At 47.2% G+C, this 16,354-nt stretch overlaps 2 protein-coding genes across 3 annotated transcripts; both read right to left on the bottom strand.

Moving 5' to 3' along the window:
- Positions 1-4,007: 4,007 nt before the first annotated feature.
- On the bottom strand, positions 4,008-9,423 carry LOC103711575 (uncharacterized). Its single transcript, XM_039134415.3, has one exon. It carries the CDS (start codon positions 7,193-7,195, stop codon positions 4,262-4,264), a length of 2,934 nt encoding a protein of 977 aa, XP_038990343.3. The 5' UTR covers positions 7,196-9,423; the 3' UTR covers positions 4,008-4,261.
- Positions 9,424-10,221: 798 nt separating this feature from the next.
- On the bottom strand, positions 10,222-16,123 carry LOC103711574 (Pentatricopeptide repeat (PPR) superfamily protein). 2 transcript variants are annotated; one of them, XM_039134416.3, is made up of 2 exons: positions 12,397-16,123; positions 10,222-10,779 (listed from the first exon to the last, which is right to left on the bottom strand). In XM_039134416.3, exon 1 carries the CDS (start codon positions 15,979-15,981, stop codon positions 14,242-14,244), a length of 1,740 nt encoding a protein of 579 aa, XP_038990344.3. In that variant the 5' UTR covers positions 15,982-16,123; the 3' UTR covers positions 10,222-10,779; positions 12,397-14,241. The 2 variants fall into 2 exon arrangements, with proteins under 2 accessions (XP_038990344.3, XP_008796000.5); XM_008797778.6 differs by having other exon boundaries at positions 12,748-16,123.
- Positions 16,124-16,354: the final 231 nt, after the last annotated feature.

The following is a 16,354-nucleotide window of genomic DNA, read 5'->3' as shown; positions in this document are numbered from 1 at the left end:
GTGTTCCTCTGCCTTCTAATAACCGTCGATCGGTGAAAGAAACTAGTGTTCCGGTCACCCTCTCTGACCCACTGAATTCTGGATTTCTGTCTCCAGAAGATCTCATGTTGGCGTAGGATCGAGTGGTGGGTGGCGAGTAGTCCCCGGAGGCTCACCATATCAGCCACGGGGAGCACGCCCACCTGATCCTCCCTACTTTGGAGGTCAGCAATCGCAGCCTCCGCATCTTCCAGCTTCCTAAAAATATCACCTACGACCTCCCGATTCCAGCGACGTAGCCGTCGCTTGGTCAATTCCAGTTTTCGTGAAACCCTCTGCATGGCGTCGCCGTGGACCGGCAGACCCCAAGCTCCCCGGACAATGTCCCAGGATTGAGGGAAGGATAGCCAGACTTTCTCGAAACGGAATAGGCTCTGGTGACTCGAGCTTGATACCGTCGAGAACAGCAGAGGACAATGATCCGATGTAATCCGAGAAAGATGGCCAACCCTATAGGACGGGAATCTGATGAGCCAGTCTGTGGAAGCAACAGCCCTATCCAGTCGCTCCCACACCCTAGCTCGTCCGGATTGGTTATTACACCAAGTGAAGCGCGGACCGGAGAAACCCAGATCTACTAGGCCGTTCCGCGAGAGAAAATCGCGGAACTCCCTCCTATCCACAGAGTCAGTGAAGGCCCTGCCTCCACGTTTCTCACTCTCCTCCAAGATACAATTGAAGTCACCCACCATCGCAGTCGGAAGTCCCAGAGCAGTTAGGTGGGTGAGCTCGTCCCACAGAACCCTCCTGGTTCGATGGTTCGTACTAGCATACACACCGCACAAGACCCACGGTGCAGCATTGGGTTCCGAGATGATCATGATGACCTGTTGGGAGCAGTTATGGAATACGTCAATCGTAGCCACACCCCGCTTCCACAGAGCCACAATGCCCCCCGACAACCCCTGGGAGTCTACTGCATAGGACTCCCAGTCAACCTCTAACCGCCGTAAGACACGACTAAGTCCTCTACCGGAAAGTCGTGTTTCATAAAGTAGGCAGATCTCCGGACTATGGATCTGGACCAGCCGCCTAAAGGATGACATAAATGACGGCTTTGCCGCCCCCCTACAGTTCCACGCAAGAATCCTCATGGGGAAAAGTCCGAGAGGTCGGCCACAGGCACATCAACCCTCTGGGCCATAGGGTCCATCTCCACCTCGCGATCAGGATCAACCTGCTGACCCTCATCCGTACTAGTCCCGGACACGACTCGCAACACAGCCGCCTTCACCCGTTGAACGACGGTCGAGTGATCCATGGTCGAGCGAGTAGCCCCCTCATGACCACTCGGGTCCCCTACCCCTGGCTCCACCAGTGCAAGCGTATCCCGCCCCACCAAAGGGTCACTCATGGGACAGTCAGCACAGACAGGAGCCTCGCTCGTCCTAGTCCTATCACCCAGCTCTGATCCATCAGAGGCGCCATCACCCTGCCCCATATCCACCTCTAGAGGGCCTAGAGTAGTGGGGCTCACAGACGACGGAACCGCCCCGGAGGCGTGGGCCCCAAAATGGAACCCACCATCACTGGGCCCCGCCTCCTGGGCCACAGGCCCAATATCAGGGCCCATAAGGCCCCTTTGGGCCGTAAAAAGGTCGGGCCCAATAAGGCCCGTTTGGGCCGTGAACAACGCCAGGCCCCCGCCCACGGGGGCCTTCCCAGGGTCCTCCGCGCGTGGCCCAGCCAAGCTGGGCCACGCGCTAATCGTCGCGCAACGGGCCTGGGAACCCGTCGCGCGATAGCGCCCGTACACCCGGCGGGGCTCACGTGCCCCGCGACCTCCCCCGCGGCCCGCCCGTCCCACGCCTTGCAGGCGGCCCGCATCCAGGAGCGGCCCAGCGTTCCTGGGCTGTTTCTTGGGTCCAGAGACCTGCCTCGGCCCTGTTACCGAGTCCACACGTCCCGCGAGTGAGTCGCCGGACGTATCAACTCGGAAGCCCTCTTCGTGCCTAATGGGAGCCGGGACCCCCACCGCCGGCGGGGAATGGCGACGGGCCGCTTTAGTAGGCTTTTGCCAGCCCTCTAGGTCCGGCGGGGACACCGGAGGCCTGGGCGAGGCAACCGGCGAGGGCGGCCGAGATGGAGGCGCTGCGACTGAGGGCTCCGTCGTCTTCCCCGGCTGCGACTACGGCGGACCTGTCTCCCGCATCTGCCGAGAACGAGTCGTTACCAACCACGGGCCGTAGATCGGCCCGCGGATCTCCTCCCCCGGAGGGCACCCTTCCGCCGGCGCCGGAGCCCCAAAACGGCACCCTGGCTCAAGGTGTCCGATCCGACCACACCGCACGCATAAGTCCGGAATACTCTCGAAGACGAACGGCTGCCAGAGGGCCTTCGTCTTCCCGAGTATCCGGATGCCAGGGAGGAGGGGCTCAGAAGCGTCGATCGACACCTTGACCCTCGCAAATCCCATAGCTCGGCGCCCCTTTGTGACACCATCCACCGCCAGTGGTCGCCCTGCCTTGCCCGCGATCTCCAGAATGGTCGCCGTCGACCAATACTCTGGAGGGAGCCCAGGCAGCCGAAGCCAGACCACCACCGTCTTCACCGGATTTTCCCTAGGTAGAAAATCCGGCGTCCACGGCTCCAGGGCTAAGAGCTGCCCCGCCACCACCCAGGGCCCTTCCGACAGGGCGCGGTCCCGGACCTCCGGCGACCGGAAACGCAGCGCAAAGTGGTCATCGGCTAAAGACACCGCCACCACCTCCCCTGGTTTCTTCAGTCGGGCGGCCACATCCTTGGCCACCCACTCGACCGGCACCCGCCGGCCGAGGCTCCGGCCGACAAGCGCCAACCCTTCCCACTCCCGACGGGCAGCCTCAATGGGCTCCACCGAGAGCTCAAAAACCGACGAAAAGTGGTAGCACAAGCGAGCCACCTCCGTCTCCGTCGGCCGGTGAGTAACCCATGGAGCCGGCCGCGACCGGCCAGCGGGTCTCTCCCCTTTCCGCCCCAGATTCGTACCTTTGCCTTGCGCTACAACCTCCGCCCACGTCCTCGTCGTCGTCCGGTCCTTACCTTCTGCAGTCGACGGCCCCGATGCCTGCTCCCCTGCCGGCCCCGATGCCTGCTCCCCTGCCGGACCCGGCGACCCATCCATCGGCTCCTTCCCCTTCCGCCTGGCCATAGGTGACCTGCAACACAAAAGACACAGAGCAAACCAGCGCCAACAGAGCCCTTCTCACCGCAGAACCCCGGCCAGCAGCAGCTCACCGAACATCGGCGAAGAGAGGGATTACCAGACCTCTCTCTCCTCAGAGTTTCTCACTCTAAAGAGCCGTTACGGGCGTATTACAACCAATGCTTTTCGGGCTCTCTTTAACGGATGAAGAAAAGTTTCTCGGATGGTATTCCTTCAGTAATATGATTTTGATCAGCGAATGTTTTAATAAGCATGCTTACTATTTTTTAAGACTTCCAACTTCGTCTGCAAAAAATACAAAATAAAAATAAATAAAAATGGAAATGATTTCACAGTAACATTTGATCGGAAACCAACGGTCCCTGTTAGGCCAAATTAAAGTGGGGTTGGATGCCGATATCCAGCAACCATCAAATCAATGGACCGCCGCTCTCATCAGCCAACCTTTGCTTGCCGCAACCAACCGCTGGAAAAAGCTTGGTACCTGATTGGATATTTGGATCATCTCAAACCGCCATCGCAAACTCTTTTCTTGTTTTTTTTTTCCGCACCGTCCGCTGCGGCTAATATCAAGTTTCTATTCAATCAAAATAGGAATTGAAGCTGAGAGGGAAGAGATTCGTTTTTAGATTATGTTCGGACGTCAAATAGTTAACTAGGGAGAGATAGATTGAATCATTGATAAAGTGTTTGGTTGACATTTTCGAAATTAGTTCAATTAATTTCCAAAAAAAAAAAAGTTCAATTTATTGCGGAGAAAGTAAACAATTCTCCCGTGAAATAAAGTTAGTCAGATTACTGTACTTTCTGGGACATGTATCGATTAAAGTGATCGTGGCATTTTGAAGAACTTTATTAAGCAGATAATTAGCATCCAAACAGGGTGCAGAATCCAACACAATCATGCGATCTTTTGACCTCCAAAACGAAAATTCTCCGCACAGAAAAGCTAAAAGGAAAAAGCCGGGGGACCGAAGCTAGCTCCATGTCGGCCCCCCGCACCCGCTTGCCAGAACGAGAGATGCATGAAAGAGGAAAGTGATCTCGAAGACGAGAGAGCCACTGCATCCGATCCCACTAAAGAACTTGGCTCGCACCCACGAGTTTGTCCACTTGCATGATCTGGCGAAGGATGCATGCCTCGGATGTGGAGCTCCGTTTGTCGTCTGGGGAAGCAGCAGCCACGCACATGGAGTGGACCCTCCAATACCTTCTTCCGACCTTTTGGCTGCCATCTCCCCTCCATTTGTTCTCCTGATTTGCCTCCTGCTCCTCGCCGTCCGAGTTCGAAACGGAGACTTCCCTCCAATCGCTCCACATCCTGATGATTATATACAGCAGCACCAAACAGACCGCAGCTGAAACAAAGGCTATCGCTGCCGTGATGCCTGCCACTTGGGCATTCGACAAGCGCTTCGCGTCGGAGCCCGAGAGAGGGGTGCATGAAGCCAGTGGCGCGCCGCAGAGCTGATTGCCCCCCAGAAAGGAGCTGGATGGAAAGTTTGACAGCGCGGTGGGGATCGGACCCTGGAGAAGATTATTCGATAGGTTCAGTTGGTGGAGACTGGTGAGTCGCTCGAGGGAGGGAGGTATCGGTCCCTGGAGCCGATTGAAAGAGACGTCGAGTCTCTCCAGTTTGATCAGATGGCCGAGCGAAGGAGGGATTCCTCCAGATAAATGGTTTCGACTTAAATCTAGTACCACTTGCAGCTCGGTCAGCTGTCCCAGCTCCGGCGGTATCCAGCCCGACAGGAAGTTGTCGGAGAGCCGCAACTCGTAGAGCTTGTCGCAATGCTGAATCGCGGAAGGTATCGGACCCGAGAGATGGTTCCTCTGCAGAGCAAGAACGTTCAGAGAAGTGAGACGTCCCATCTCCGGCGGGATGATGCCCGAGAGCCTGTTGTCATGGAGAGAGATCTTAAGGAGGCCCGAGCAGTTCCCGAGCTCCGCTGGTACGTCGCCACGGAAGTCGTTGGACGAAAGGTCGAGCTCTCCAAGAGAGCGCAAGCTTCCGAACCAACGAGGAATCGTGCCCGTCAACCTGTTCCCGCCGAGGAGGAGGTGGGTCAGCTGCCTGCATTCCGAGAGCTCGAGCGGGATTCCACCTGTGAGATTGTTGGATGACAGATCGAGGAAGCCGAGCCCCTCCAGCCGGCCTACCTCAGCCGGGACCGTGCCGCTCAAGAGGTTGCGGCCCAGTCGGAGACGGGTCAGGTTCCTTGCTTCACCGAGCACCGGAGGAATTGCGCCGGAGAAGCTATTGTTGGTCAGGTCCATTTTGGCGAGGGCTCTCGAGCCCAGGAGGGGGGAGATGCTTCCGGCGAACCTGTTGTGGGAGAAGTTGATGATGGCGAGATTTTTCAGCCGGAAGACCGACTCCGGGAGAGGTCCTTCTAGCGAGTTGTTGTACAGCGTGACGAGGCGGAGCTCGGCGAGGAATCCCAAGGTGCGAGGCAGAGCCCCAGAAAGCTGGTTATCGGCCAATGCCAGCGCCTGAAGCCTCCTGCAGTAGCCCAAGCTTGGAGGAATGGGGCCCGACAGCTCATTCTGCCTCAACTGGAGCACGACCAAGTTCTCGAGCCTTCCCATGGTCTCAGGGATCGGCCCGGTGAAGTGGTTCCCGAAGAAATCGATCTCTTCTAAGCGCGAACAGTTTGTCAGCTCTCTCGGGATGGTCCCTGCCATCTGGTTCTCGTATAAATAAAGGAGCGTCAGCCTCTGCAGCCTCCCAATTTCAGCTGGAATCTCACCTGTGAGCCCATTGTGGAAGACCGAGAGCATTTCTAAGTCGCTCATGTTTCCTACCTGGGGCGGCAGCACTCCTACCAAGCTGTTGTTGTGGAGAACGAGGTCGACCAGGTTTGCGAGGCGGTCTATATCCGATGGTATACTTCCACTCAGGCTGTTGTTCGAGAGATCCAGCGATCGGAGCGAAGCGCAGTTGAGGAGTCCTTCCATCGTGCCTGTGAGGTTGTTTTCGGCGAGGAAGAGATTCCGCAGGCTTGCGCTCTCGGGACAGAGGTTCTCGTCGATTCCGCCATGGAGGGAATTTTTAGAGAGGACTAAATACTCCAGACTGTTGAGATGCCTGGTGGAGAGGTCGATGGCTCCAGATAGATCATTATCCGACAAGTCCAAAATTTGCAGCTGTCTCAGTTGATTCAATTCAGGAGGAATGGCGCCGCTCAGTCTGTTGCCGAGCAAATTCAGGTATGTCAGGCTCGAAAGGTTTCCAAGCTCGATGGGGATGGATCCGGACAGCTGGTTATTCATCAGATTGAGAATTTGCAGTGCATTCAGTCCTCCAACGGTAGAAGGAATCCCTCCTTCCAGCCTGTTGGCGGCCGCTGACAGGACCTGAAGTTCGCCGCAACCACCGAGTTCTGGCGGGATCAGACCGCCGAGCCTGTTATTCTGCAAGTTGAGCGATTTCAAATGCTTCAAATTTCCCATCTCCTTCGGGATCGTCCCATTCAACTGGCAAGAAGCAAGACCCAGAATCTCTAGTTCGGTGCAGCTACCAAGGTGAGGTGGAATCTCTCCCGATAGCCCGTTGTTTCCTATTCTGAGAATTTTGAGCTTCTTCAGAAGGCCGAGCTCCGGAGGGATCGGGCCGGAGAGAGAATTGGAGTACAGAAACAGTTCCCTGAGGTTCTTGAGCAAACCGAGCTCGGGAGGGATCGCTCCGGTGAGGGAATTCGAAGATAGATCGAGAGTTTGCAGGGAAACTAGGCTTCCCATCTTCGATGATATCGAACCAGACAGCCCATGGCCCGACAAGTTCAGACCCAGGACATGGCTCCGGCTTGCCAAACATGCGACGCCATTCCAGCTACAGATATCGCCACCCCCCAAGGACCAATTAGAAAGAACTCCTTCCAGGTCGATGAATTCGGACTTTATTTGAAGAAGTGCCTCGGAATTCGTGGATGCATCTCCACATGCAGTTACAAGCAAAGTGCTCAATACTGATAAAGCGAGCCTCATGGAGTTGTTCTGAATGTTTTCCATTCCAAAATCCGTGCCAGATAACAAGTATGAACGGAGTAAACTTACAGCATTTTAAGATGCATGAGATCTTGCAGAAGATTTCAGGTAGCGCGCGAGAAGAACGACGCTCCGTCCGGCACGAACACGAGAATTTTTTATCAACCAGGAAGAAGAAACAGGAGGAGGAAGAGATTTTGGACGAGCGGCTTCAACGCAATCTCATGAGCTGCTGGGAATTTGGTGGGTTCAGTTGATACGGGAGCAGCTCCACCCATACACAAATTCATGAGAGTAGGGTAAAAAGGCCGCTGGAAAGTGATGGGAACTTTTCAAGGGTATGGTCTTAATGAGATGGCTGCTCTCCTTTCTTTTCTGGCTTAGAAAGTGCTTTATTTCAGAAGCACGTCTGGGGAGAGGTTTGGAAGCGTGCGTTGAGATATGACGGGACTTTGGGCATGCCGAAGAGGATAAGGAAAATCCTCTCGCAACTACTGGAAAACTCAAGAAGTGGGCTCCACATTTCCAATCTTTTCACCTCTCAACATTTAGCATCCCCCTTCTCATTCCGTTCTCATGAATTCAGGTATGTGGCGGGTTTATTTCATGATGATTTCACGCGCCTATGATTCTGATATTTTTGATGACAAGTACCAGCCGGATGGTGAATTAATTCTCATTTTTTTTTCTCCGAACAAGATAGGCATTGGTGGGATTCCAAATTGAGGTTTAGTTAGGCAATAATTCAACCTTTTCAACTCGATCACATGAGGCCTCTTGCAAGCAGAAATATTAAAAGCTTTAGCCTCCTGGCAAGTTTGTTTAATCAATGGGTTCGTTTGGCTTATAATTGTAGCCTTTTACGGTCCTTTTTGTGATCCCACTGCATGAGATGACCTAATTTCTCCTACTTTTTCTCAACCTAAGCCCACCTAATGCACAATATTAAAAGGGAAGAAAACAAATATAGCAAAACTACCAACCCACCACCGCAAGCCAACTCTCCTGTGAACCCCATGTTCACCTCTGTGAAGGAAGAGGAACATGGGATATATGGGGTCCTGAAGCTAAATAGGCTATTCTACCCCACCTTCGGCCCTAACTACTTGTCATTGAGATTCCTGTTTCCAGAGAACCCCAAACAAATGGAGACGGAATGCTCTCTTCTTATTGGTTTCTCTGTACAAAAAAAAAAAAATATCGTCTTCTAGTTTAGCGTGCCCTGTCTCTTTCTGTCACCTTTCCATTTTTTCCCCAGGCCTCAAGTTTCCTGGCAATCAAGTAGATGAGATGGCGAGATACAGAGGATGAGTGCCATCAAGATCCCATGACCTGGAGGCTGGAAACAAAGCATAGAGTTTGGACCGAGGCCACAAGAGCTCCTCCTCATTTTTTTTTCTTTTTTTGAACATTTCAGTGAGAGAAGGTTAGGGATATTAATTCGTAACGTAGTTTACTTTGCTCGAGGGAATCCCGTTACGGCATGAAAAATGGATAAGAAGACATGGGAGAAAGGACTGAGCCACTTGGCAGCACAAAACCAACACGCTATCTACTCTAGATTTCAGACGCATTAATTAGCAGGAATTTGAGGGATTGTCAATACAATGACAGGGGTGTAAAGCGAAGGAAAAGAAGCGAAAAAGGCCAAAGGAGAAGGTGAGAGGTCATTGGAGCACCCGCAGGAAGTGATACTCCAACAACAAAAAAAAAAAGCATCAATAATGGTGATGGTGACGATGATTATTTAAAAACCGGAGTTTCTTCTTGATCTAAAACTACCGGTTCTTATTCTTTTATGTGCTAATGATACGAAAAGAATCATGAAGGGAAATAATAAAACTGTGAATATTTGGTGCATTATACAAAACTTCAACCACCTTTTTGATTTGGTTGCATGAGGACAATGAGGTGCAGCGACAAGCAGCATCGGAAATTTTTATAAAGAATTAGCTAGACTTTGACTTTTTGTTGACTTGAAAAGTTTTATATTAGACTTCACCAGCTGGTTGAGCTGAAAATTTGAAGGACATCCTGGATTTGGTCCGATAGGTTCACATGACTTCAAAACAAACTAGACCAAGAACATGGAGGATTCCGGTTCATATTTGGTCGGTAAATTTCGGAAATTGGAACCATGCAAGTTATTTTTGAAGCAAGGTTCGATATAAAAAAAAAGTTTATTCCTCCAAAAACTATGTATAATACAGAAATGACAGCATCGAAGGGACGAGATGACAAAAAAAAGACAAAAAAAAGCCACGATGTTAAGTATGTCTGACGGACCACACTTCAAAGAAAAATCAGCCAAAACAAGTTTTGCTGAAAGCTCCTTCAGGAAATTCTCTTCTTTTATGTAATTCTATTTATTTCTTTTAAAAATTTCTTATACATAGCTAAACAGTGAATCTATATGAAATAGTATGCCATCATAACCCCTCTGTCCAATTAATGTTGGAAATAATAGTTCTCACAACATAGGCTCTGCTTGGTTGCCCTCACTTTCGCACCAACCATTTGTGGCTTAAATGTAAGGAGGAAGGATAATTCATTTAAGCAGACTTTAATGGATCAAAGAAGGAAACAAGTTTGCCAAATTATTGATCACATGCAGGAATTCTGCATCTCTCAGATAGTTTGTATCAAGTTTAAACCAATCCCGGCAGGGGAAGCGCGGGATCTATTTTACATATGCACCCATGTCAGAATAAGCATATTTAAAAGATCTATCATGTTTTTTTGATCTTGTATACAGGATTTGAAATAGTACATCAAAGCTAGTTCAATAATTATATAATGATAATTAAAATTAGATCTCTATAAAATTAAGATAAGCTGGTATTACATAAAGATCTCTATTACATAACAAGGATGGAAGATGAGCTGGTATTGGCACAAAGTGTGCAGAAACTATGTCACTAAGTTCAACCTTGATATGTGCCATATTATATGTAGGCCATAGTTGAATTCAAACATTTTAAATAAGTCTTTCATGTAAAATATCTATTACGAGAAGCTGCATTTAGGCCAGTATAGGAGGCACAGCCATAAATTCAAACCTACCTTTTGGATTATTACATATAGATGCAGGCCTATATAGAAAAATATCTCAAGTAAATCCCTTACAAAAATACGTTACCAGGTAACTGATGCATTATAACCGTAGTCCTGTAGATTTAGTTTGAATTACCCCAGGTTTGCTGGGACTCAGTCTAACTTTATATTAAAGTACTCTTACATACAACCTCTTGCATCATAGCGAAGTAAGAGATTAGTACAACTGACATGATTTCATGATTTTCCGGAAGATGTTTTCCAGACCAACCTGTTTGAGAGCTGGCATTCCTTTCGGTTAAGGACTGCTTCATCAGTGAGTATTTTGGGGCACTTAGTGCGGTTACCACCTTTCTGCTGATCAAAAGATTAGATGGATTCCCTGCTGGATCTTGTGAACCTCTAGTAACAGAAGCCGATCCTGAAACATCAAGCTTTGGAGGAGCCATGTTTTAATAAAACAGGTGGTGCACCATTAAGCAGGATCGGCAGCTGAAGCCAATGCCACGGGGACTATACTGGGTGGATAACGAACCAAATGGCAATGATAATCTCTGCCAGAATTAAGAGAATCAACAAAAAGCATCAGGCATACCAGCTATTTGCACATGGCAAGGTAAAGAAAAATACAAGTAAACCTATACATGCAACAATGGAACACTAGGGTAGAAAAAGTTTACTCCAAAATAGATATCATTAGCAGGTGAAGAAGAACCTCCCAAAGTATTAAATGGTCCTAATAGGTTTTTATATATAATTAATGAGCCATATCCATATAGGTCAGATTTATGGATCAGTATAATATTTTAGATCATAAACACAAAAAGGAAGATACACACACACACACACACACATATATATATATATATATGCAATTTCGAGATATTGATCCAACAGAACAATATATTCTTCTCCTACTTGCAAAAGCTTTCTCAACTACACAGGAGAAAGCAATCAACATTAAGTCACCATGTTCTACGCTTGATGGTACATTTTCTAAACAAAGGAAACCATTCATCGAAAATCAAATGAGGTAACACAGAGAGATAACTTAAGCACCAAATTTCTTCACAGACAATTATAACAACATACAAAGTCTCAACAAGGTGATAAATCCTGCATCAGTTATGAATAATCTATAACAGATTCCTATCAACATCATGTTCTTATACATAACTAGACATGCATGCATGCTAGCTCACACATGCATGCACCAACACACACATGCATGCATGTATGTACAAACACAAACACACGCACGCATAGTTCAAATAGTAGGCATCCTGACAATATAAGCAGGGAAAAAAAACTGAAGTACCATTGAAGAAGCTCGGGGGTGGGGACTCCCAAGTGATGAAAACCAACCGGATTGCTGCAAGAGCAAAAGAGAAGTCCTAGGTATCCTGAGCTATCCTAGTCCCAAGCTATCACTAAACTTTCTTGATGTTAAATAAAACCAGGAGGCCTAACAGAGGAGTCTGTTTGCTGCCCAACAGAAAAACATAGATTTTTCTCTCTCAAGTTCAGGAGCGCCATGTCTATCCATTTCAGTTATCAACCTTAATATGACTCTCTTTAGCTAGGTCTGGGAGAATTTCACCCCCATAACATGCCATAAGTCAACATGTACAAATATATGTGAAATGCTTATTGCTGTTACTATGGGAGCATGTGACTTAAATAATGCCAAAAGATCTTGGGTCAGCTTCTCTCAGTGCATGCACTGGTGAGAGGTTCCAGGTTTGAACCAGGAAGGTGACAATCAGTGTATTTCTTCTTTTTTTTTTAAAAAAAAAAGTAACTTGATTAAACTCTTTAATCAGTAATATTGACTAATTGTTGCTGACTAAGCTAACTCTTTAATGAGTTATATTGACTAACTGTTGCTAATTAACTTGCCCCTAAGGGAAAGATGAATTCTATGCTTATGACTAGTAAGACCATTTTTATTAGAAAAAACGTTAAAAGAAAACCTATTTTATGACTGAAATGCCTCTGGGATGAAATGCTTATTGGTAAGAGTTAATTATCAAAAGGCATATGGACCTACATCATGTGTACGATCTCTAACTTAAGGCACAGACTTTACACAGTATATGAATATGTAAATCCAGCATATGATGCAACACAAGAAGGATTGGAAGACATCAATCAATACAATTATGACCAACCTCTCCGAACATAACAAGATTGCGGCCTAGTTGCTCATAGCTCCTGGACACATCGTTGTTCTGTTTGCTTGAGCCTCTCAGCTCTAGGCTGAAACTTCGTGCTTGGCTCATTAGGGACGTTAGAGACTAGAGGGTTACAGATAACTAACATTGTTCCAATGTTATTTGTTTGACTGACCTCCATTATGTGGATAATTGCATTGACAACTTTTTCTGACACTGTTGTTTGCATGTGTGACTCCTGTAAAAGCTTCTTGAAGGGCAAATTTAAGGCACATGAATATGTAAATCCTATATATGATGCAACACAAGAAGGATTGGAAGACATCAATAAATACAATTATGGCCAACCTCTCTGAACATAACAAGATTGTGGCCAAGTTGCTCATAGCTCCCGGACACATCGTTGTTCTGTTTGCTTGTGCCATTCTCAGCTCTAGGCTGAAACTTTGCGCTTGGCTTATTAGTGACGTTAGAGACTAGAGGGTCACAGATAGCTAACATTGTTCCAACGTTATTTGTTTGAGTGACCTCCATTATGTGGATAATTGCATTGACAACTTTTTCTGATACTGTTGTTTGCATGGGTGACTCTTGTAAAAGCTTCTTGAAGGGCAAGTAATGCAACATCATAACTCCTCTTTGTTACTGATGCTTCCTCTGCAAATTTAAAAGACCGTACACATATATCATTAAAATATTGTGCAACAGATTGTGAGCAGTCGCCATGCACAGTGCAGCCTTCATCCAAAACATGTCTGCTCTTTGCATCCTTTGTCCACCATTTCAGTATAAAGAAAGATGGAACTTCCAGAACACCTAATGCTAGGAAAACACCTAATGGGACCCATTGTTGCTGATCCTCATATAAACTTTGCAGCCACTCCTCATTTACAAGACCAAAACGATGAATTAATTTCCACCACCTCCCCTCAAACTCATCAGCTGTTGTAGAGTCATAAATGCATTTATTGAGTTTTTTCAAAAAGTTCTCACAGGCTTCGCAAACATCACCTAGTTTCCCAGGGACCCTTTTAAGGATATGCCACAGGCAATAATGGTGACGAGTCTCAGGGAACACCTGTGAAATTGCTGCAGCTATATCTTTGTTATAGTAAGAAATTATTGCTTTTGGAGGCCTGGCTGACATCGCATCAAGCCATGTTTTAAACAACCACACGAATGATGCTGTACTCTGATCTGCAACCAATGCACATCCAAGCAAAATAGACTGCCCATGATGGTTAACTCCTACAAAAGGAGCAAATGGCACCTTATACCCATCAGTCAAATAAGTGGTATCAAAGGTTACTACATAGCCAAAATGAGTGTATGCCACCTTAGCCTTGGCATCAGCCCATAATACATTTTTCAAGTGTTGCTCCCCATCGGATTCCACTGCATAAGAAAAAGCAGGGTTTTTTCAATGCATATGAATGAACAGCATGTGAATAGCATGTGCATCTGCTGGTGCAAAGAACCTTCTCTGCCCTCTATCCATAAGGTTTTGGCATTCTCCATCTTGACCACCAGATTGTTCTTAAGAAGCATTAAGAATCTCCTATATTAGGAACTATTGGAAAGCTCATGTTCTTAACAAGCATTCAGCAACAATGTCCTTTTGCTCAGTCAGGTGCCTTCAATCCATTGCCTCCTTGCCCTGCTATTCAGGTTCTACTGCTTTTGTTTTGATGCTAACTCAACGATGATTAACCAAATTCCTTGATAAAGACATTAAAACACACTCAGCAACACTATGCCAAACTTCAAAAATGTGAATATACCATACAATTATGCAGGACCCTTTCCAAATATATAGCATACAATTATGCAGGATGTTTACCATTAGCTCTTGAGAATTTCTGAAGCCTCGATTTTACATCGAACAGATCTATCTTCAAGCATTCTCTTCACTAACAGGATAAAGCTGCTGGGACAAGGTTGGAGCTTTTTCCCAATCATCTCATCGTAAAAATAAAGGCCCCTCTTTGTATTACTCTTTTCACAATAACCTGTTATCAGTGCATCATATATACAGCTAGCAGGATCCAGTGATTTTGTACCCATAGCAACTAAAAGTTTTTCAGCTTCCTTCAACATCCCACATCGACAAAGGTTTCGAACCAATGAAGCATAAACTACAAGACCAGGATTAATTCCTCTATGCCCCATTTCGTAATAAATTTTGAGAATATCTTGAGCATTTCTGTTCTCCCCATAACCATCAATGAGTTTCAAATACGTCTCTTCATTAGGAATAAATCCTTTATCTAACAGAACAGTCAAGATCTCATTGGCCTTCTCGACATTTCCAGCTTCACAGAGCTTGCCCAACATCTCATTGCAAGCATCACAAGCAGGCAAAAACCCATCTTTGAGCATTCTCTCATAATAATTCAAGCTCTCCTCCAATCTCCCTATTCTAGTGCACCCCACTATAAGATAGCTATAGGTCTCTTCATATGGCTTCAAGCCCATGGACTGCATCTCTTGCATCAATCGAGCAGCCTCTTCGATGCATCCCTCCTTACAATGAGCACTGATAAACGACGTATAAACAAAGGCATTCAAGTTACATCCTCTACCAACCATTTCATTACGTGACTCATAGGCTGAATCCAATTTACCCATCTGGCAGTAAGAAAATATGATCAAAGAATACGCAACATCATCAAACACCATGTTGTTCTGCAACATTCTCTTCAACAACAACATCCCTTCTTCAGCTCTACCCTCCTCAAACATCCGAAAAACCAACGTAGCATTAACAATGACACCTGGAGCACATCTCTTCCCATGAATTCGATCTAGAACAGTCATCATCTTTCGCAAAGCTCCTTCTTTGCACATCGCATTTATCATGGTCTCGACTGTAGTTTGATTTGGATACAGTCTCCTCTCAATCATATACTCAAACACCATCCAGGCCAATGCATTTTGATCGGATTTCTGTGCCACATGCAACAGAGTGTTGAAACTAATGATACTCGGATTGAACCCATGATCTCCCAAGCATCGGCAAGCATCAAATGCGAGCTCAACCATCCTCATCTTTGAGTAGGTCTGCACTAAAAGATCAAAAACTCGGGGACCAGGAAGAACAGCTTCCTGAGTGATCAAAAGCAACTCAACAACTAAAGAATTTGGATTCCCAGCTTCCGAGTTCTTCCTTATAGCCGACTCAAGTAGCGCACGGGCATGGATCAGAAGCCCAGCACGAACAAGAATATGAACTATAAGACAGTAAGACTTGAGCCCGTGTTGGAATTTCCTAAATTGACAGGCCCAGTGGAAGAAAGTTAGCGCCTTTTTGGCATCCATGGGTTCCTTGAGATCGAGAAGCACTCTCTCTACAAGGGATTGAGTTAGTTCGGTGGATCCGAAGCTGGAACTTAGGCTGTCCCAGCTTCCTCCTCTGCTCAAAAGGTTGGAGATTGGGGATGACCAATCCGAAGCCACCGGTTCCTCGGGTTGGGTGCCGATTAGTTTCGGATATGGAAGAAGGGGGCAATGGAAACGGAGGGCTTTGGCGAGAGGTTCCATGAAGTGGCCGATGCTTCGAGATCTAATAATGGCAGCATTCATGGAGAGATTTGGGGGGATTTTTTCGGAGGAAGGATTTCGGAATGGGGAATGGAAACTCTAGAATCTTGGGTAGGGAAGGAGATGGGGAATCCTCTTCTAACCGAATATTTTATTAGATACAAATATGATGACAGGTACATTGTGTTTGAGATTAGAGTCAGAAGGGCGCCCGAATCGATCTCAATGTCGGAATCTATCCGCCAGATGGACTCGAGGAGGAGCCTCTCAGAACTCTTTTTCTCTCATCGCACGTACCGAGCACATGCCTTTCCTTTTTCTTTTTTTTTTTAATTTATCCATCTAGGCCAATCAAGTCGATCAGAACCAGCTCCCCATTGAGCTTAGCAGTTGGGTTATTACACGCTCTCCCTTT

The sequence above is a fragment of the Phoenix dactylifera genome, chromosome 15 (assembly GCF_051530095.1).
Source record: "Phoenix dactylifera cultivar Ajwa chromosome 15, Ajwa_hap1_PhDact_Kaust_v1.1, whole genome shotgun sequence".
Classification (NCBI taxonomy): Eukaryota; Viridiplantae; Streptophyta; class Magnoliopsida; order Arecales; family Arecaceae; genus Phoenix; species Phoenix dactylifera.
The sequence above is the reverse complement of the archived record's forward strand: the minus strand, read 5'-3'. Positions and strand labels throughout refer to the sequence as shown.